Here is a 5,090-nt window from a genome sequence, read left to right as displayed (position 1 = left end):
AGTTTTCTTATCTTATGAATAAAGGTTTCATTCCAGATGAAAAAATGGCCATGGGTGTACCCCCTCGCAGAGAAGGTAATATTTTACGAGTAACTGCTTCTTCATTATGATTTTAACCACAAGCATTTTTTGCTGTAGGAATTAGATTTCCCCTTGTGATAAAGAGAACAACAACATAAAAGTACAGTTTTTCCAAGTCATTCCACTCCACTCATTTTATCTGTTTTTGTGTCCTTTTTTCTGGCAAACATGCACCAAATTTATTTGGTAGAAATTGGTGATAATAAGTTTTCTTGTTATTAGGAGTAGACCTGAGCATTGGCCATAGCTTGACTAGATCAGATTTCAGGCAGTGGATGAGGTTCCCTCTTTGGTTGCCACGGCGATTCGTTAGCCCCTTGGGGCTTCTCGAGAGGAATCTGTTCGTTGTGTGTAACACTGATTTTGTCAGCATCTCGACAAGAACAATGCAGACATTCCTTCATTTCCTACAGAATCCTTGACGTTAGTGTTCGTCGAGACCAAAAAGGGTGCAGATGCCCTTGAGGAGTTCTTGTACCGTCATGGATACCCTGTGACAAGCATTCATGGCGACCGAAGCCAGCGAGAGCGAGAGGACGCTTTGCGTGTCTTCCGCTCCGGACAATGCCCCATCCTTGTGGCAACTGCTGTAAGTTTTGGTTGAGAGATTATATATGTATAAATAATAGTTATTCTTTGTGAACTCAATTGAGACATGTAAAATTTCTTTTTGCGTAAAATGATATATTAAATAATTTTAAAGATGTAAAATGTAAGCATTATTTTTCATCATTTTTCAACTTATTATATTTCCACAGGTGGCAGCTCGTGGTTTGGACATTCCACATGTTAAGCATGTCATTAATTTTGATTTGCCATCGGACATTGAGGAATATGTTCACCGTATCGGTCGAACTGGTCGTATGGGTAACCTTGGTAAGTTGGTCATCACCTGATGGAAATTCAGCTTTTAGTCATTTCCAAATTATTTTATTCCTTATGAAGAGAATTTATACCCTGTAGACAGTTTTCACCAACCACTTGCTTAAATTCTCTTCTGAGGAGATAGGTGTTTTTAGTTGTCAGACATTTCAGTAGAGTATATGATGTGACATTGTATTATTTTACTTTGTAGTAAATGGATTATAAAAACCAAGTTTTTGATGTGAAGTATTTAATATATCATTCTGATATCCTCAACAGTTTGCAAAGCAAATTTAACTATTTATGATATTTAATATTTCAGGTCTTGCCACTAGTTTCTTCAATGACAAGAACCGTAACATGGTCCGTGACTTGGTTGAACTGTTACAAGAAGCCAAACAGGAGCTTCCCAAGTGGCTAGAAGCCATTGCCTCGGAGGCACGCTTCGGAGGCGGAGGAGGAAGAGGCCGTGCTGGAGCCAAGCGCTTTGGTGGAGGCTTTGGATCCCGAGATTACCGTCAGGCCGACCGCAACAAGGGCCCCCACACTGCAGGGCCTGCTCGTCCAGGTGGAGGATTCAACAGCTTTGGTGGAGGTAAGTCTTGAGATGAATTACCTAAGGGGAAGGAGAACAGGTATTTTTTTATAAATGTATATTGCTCGAGCAGCTGTTCCTCTTAAACCTTTACCCAATAATTTGTAAGAGGACTAAACTAACCCTTCTAACTTTGATAGAACATGAACACCACAATTATATAAATGCACCACTACACTACAACACATCCAAAAGCTTATTATGATTTAACACTAATAGACACATCCATCAATATATTCAATAATTCACAATAGATAGTAGAGTGAAGAACAGGTTCTAATATGATTTTGCATTTCTTTCCCAACAGCTGCTCCACACTTCAATCACTACGGAGGGTACGGAGGTTTCAGTGGAAGCCAAGGCTACAACAGCTACAACACCTCTGGCGCTTCAGGGACAGACTGGTGGGGGGGTAACTGAGCCCTGGCAGCAGGATCTGTGGCACCTTGCCACCTTGTGCAACACTTGTTACACCTGGGACTGTACCATTAGTGGAAGTGCAGTGTTTGCTTTTTCTTTAGTTTAGACAGGGTAGTGTAAACCCTCATTAGTATATAAGATATTTCTGCCACCGCAGGAAGTGTTTGTTAATTAGCAGTTTACCTATACTGACATGTGTAAGAGGTCAGTCTTAAAGAATGGAACATGCTTGAAACTGGATATTATCATTATTTGAAAGACACTCCCAGAATTGTGTATTGCTTTATACTTGTAACCCGTACTTGTACCCAGTAACAAGTGACCACAAAGTGGCATAGAAAGTTTCAGCAGCAGTCAAACTTTTTAAGTGTTGTTAATGCCCATAACCTGCTGTCTTAAAGAAAATGTGAACCACTTATGATGCGGGGTTCTCTTTTTAAGCTTGAAGTTTCGGTATGTCACAGGCTTGGAACTTTTCTCTGAATACTTGACCTTAGACTTGACTGAGCAAATATCTTGATGTTTTTTGTCAGGAAGTCTGCATCATACCAAATAATACTGACTTTATTTAGAGGAGAACATGTATGTTTCTAATGCTTTTTTGTGTGATTATTAGCAATCAAGAGGGGGGGCTAAATAGTAAAATGTAGCCCCATCTCAACCTTTAGCATGGAGCTTAAACTTCCATGTTCCACTGTGTAGCACTGAGGACTTTGTAGACCCTTTTTTTCAAGTTACATGTGATACAGAGATGATGCAGAAACTGAGGTCATTTGTGAATAATGTTTTATCCCTATGATGCCCCACATTGCCAGGATTGGGCTGCTGTTAACTTTTGTGTCTAATATGTAATGTAGCAGTTGTGTTGCTGGGTGAGATGTAGTGACTACAGCCTCAGCAAAATCTTTAAACATTGGAAAATCACTGAACCGCCCAGGCAACGGCAACATGCACTCTGTTGCGTTCATTAAGGTATTATAATTGTAGACTTCTGTAGCATGGCTTTTGGGAAGTTTAATTGATGATTTGATATTTTGCCGTCCCTTTTGATTGTTGTGTTGAATGAGCCTCTGGAGCAGCTGTGATTGCAGTTAATTCAAATTTACTTACTTGTTGCTCAGAAGGAACACTAACTTTATAACTTGTCTGGATTACATTTGGACTTATTCCAAATGAGTTATGTTTTTAAAGACTTAAGGGATTGATTCCTAAAGAGGCTCTGTATGGAGATGTGTCTTTGTCTCTCCTTCTGGATTTTGAAGACCCACCAGTTTTTTACTTTAGTTCGGTTGGACTCGGGTGCTGGATACAGCATCCTCTACACAGTAGCGGCCAGAGCCGCAACACGTGGCCGCAGCATCACTCAAGCCTGGTCTCCTGAAGGCAGTGGCTAGCATTGTTGCAGTAATGATCCATCCCTGAGTCATACAAATCACCTGACTAATCTCAGGGCATAGGCTTACCCAGTGTTCGACAAATGTGTTCCTGTCTGGTAATGTAACAAACTGGGCAGGGAGGCATCGCTGATAAGCAGCAGCGATGCATTTGATGCATCTTATATAGAATCGCTGTGGCACATTGCAGCCTTCTTAGATATTAAGTCAAACTAATGTAAATTATGGGAAGGCCGTGTGTGCCTGGACTCACTTTGGCGAACACTGCCATTATTACTGTGATATTGTTTGATGCCCGTGATGAGGCGGGCAGTAGGGTGCGGGGCCAGGTTTGGGTTGTGGCAGAGAGCGCCCCCGGCAGAGGGCTGCCAGCTCTTCCCTGGCAAGCACTAGCAGGGTTGCAGCAAGTACTGGTAACAGTCAGAGGTACAGCCCACATTCCACTTTTATCATGATCCTCCACAAAATGGTTATATAGTTATATTTCTTGTAATCTCAGTCATAGCCTGAGTATTGCCAAAGATATGTTAGTTTGTATGTTCATGTACAAATGTTGTCTTTATTTAGTGATCCATATTTGTTATTATAGATGCTGACATAAGCAGTCATGCTTATGCTCACCTCAGACTAACTCTAGTCGGTGATGGCGCGCTGTTCCTCATTGTAAACAGGCAGGAGTGTGTGTGTGTGTGTGTGCAAGAATTTGGCTCCTGGTTCCCAGTGAACAAAACTGATTGCCCATAGATCTGAATGTTTGGGCATTTCTCATGTTAATATATCTCATCAGCTCCTTGTATCACGGTGCTAGAATTTAATATATTGTCCAGGAGCTTTGATCAGGTACAAAGTTGGTAGCACAATGATCTGTCAAGAAGATATTTACTGTGTTCACAAATAATTTGGTGTTTTAATATAAGCACTGCTCCTGCTCCCAAGTTTGGGATGCTGCATTGTTAGCTAGGGTATTTAAACTATAAATTGTGCAAAATTTTAACTACTCATGGTACAATGATTTATAAATGTACAGATTGTGCATTTTATGTAACTGCTTGTGTGGGATTCTAGCCAAACAAAGACTGTAGGAGTTTTCAGATTGTATAAAGTAGAAATCAATGTACCAACTTAAATTGATCCTGGGGCACTGGATGTGCTTCATAATCAGCTAAGTGACACTTAAAGCATGTGGAGATACCGGTAACCTACACATGAGGTTGCCAGGGAACCTCTTGCTACTGCTGCCATCTATACCATGATGTTCAATGGTTTGAAAGGTAGTAAATAGTGGCAGTTATTAGTATTATAATATGCTGTACCTCAGCTGAAGTATGTTGTGGTGGAGTTGTTGGCAGTGGCAAGAGGTACCAGGGATCAACTTTCCACCAAGGAAGAGCAATGTCATCTTCCGGGCCCTGCGAGAGCTTGATTAGCTCTTCCGGGAGGTCAGGAAGGGGTCCTCAACATTTCCCATGGAAAGAAAGTGTACCTAATATTGGGGAAATATACGGGGGGGTCTCTGCGCCAAATATTGTGTAGATAAAATGTACTGTCTTTTTATACAAGATTGCAAGCTATTTTTTATTTCTCTCATTTCTAGAGATTTAAGGAGAGATCTCACATTGATAGGGATGGCAAATTGAAAGTCTACTACTATTATATTCACTCTGGCATTTAGAACATTTATGAACTAGAGATGTACTCAAGCTTTCTTAAAGTCAAATAAAAACAGTAAAATATCA

General features: G+C 40.6%; 1 protein-coding gene across 20 annotated transcripts in view; it reads left to right on the top strand.

Moving 5' to 3' along the window:
• Positions 1-5,090, top strand: part of bel (ATP-dependent RNA helicase bel) — a 35,000-nt gene extending 29,910 nt beyond the window's left edge. For 12 of the 20 annotated variants that reach the window (XM_043019869.2, XM_043019868.2, XM_086549801.1 and 9 more), the window contains 5 exons: positions 37-75; positions 495-670; positions 840-957; positions 1,268-1,540; positions 1,848-5,090. In XM_043019869.2, the coding sequence (XP_042875803.1) occupies positions 37-75; positions 495-670; positions 840-957; positions 1,268-1,540; positions 1,848-1,960 (719 nt within the window). In that variant the 3' untranslated portion in view covers positions 1,961-5,090. The remainder of the gene's footprint in view (positions 1-36; positions 76-494; positions 671-839; positions 958-1,267; positions 1,541-1,847) is intronic. The other 8 variants (XM_086549803.1, XM_086549802.1, XM_086549799.1 and 5 more) reach the window with 1 other exon arrangement.

This window comes from Penaeus japonicus, unplaced genomic scaffold, assembly GCF_977035675.1.
Source record: "Penaeus japonicus unplaced genomic scaffold, GWHDUDI00000001_assembly GWHDUDI00000022, whole genome shotgun sequence".
Classification (NCBI taxonomy): Eukaryota; Metazoa; Arthropoda; class Malacostraca; order Decapoda; family Penaeidae; genus Penaeus; species Penaeus japonicus.
This window is presented reverse-complemented; position numbering and strand designations above follow the sequence as displayed.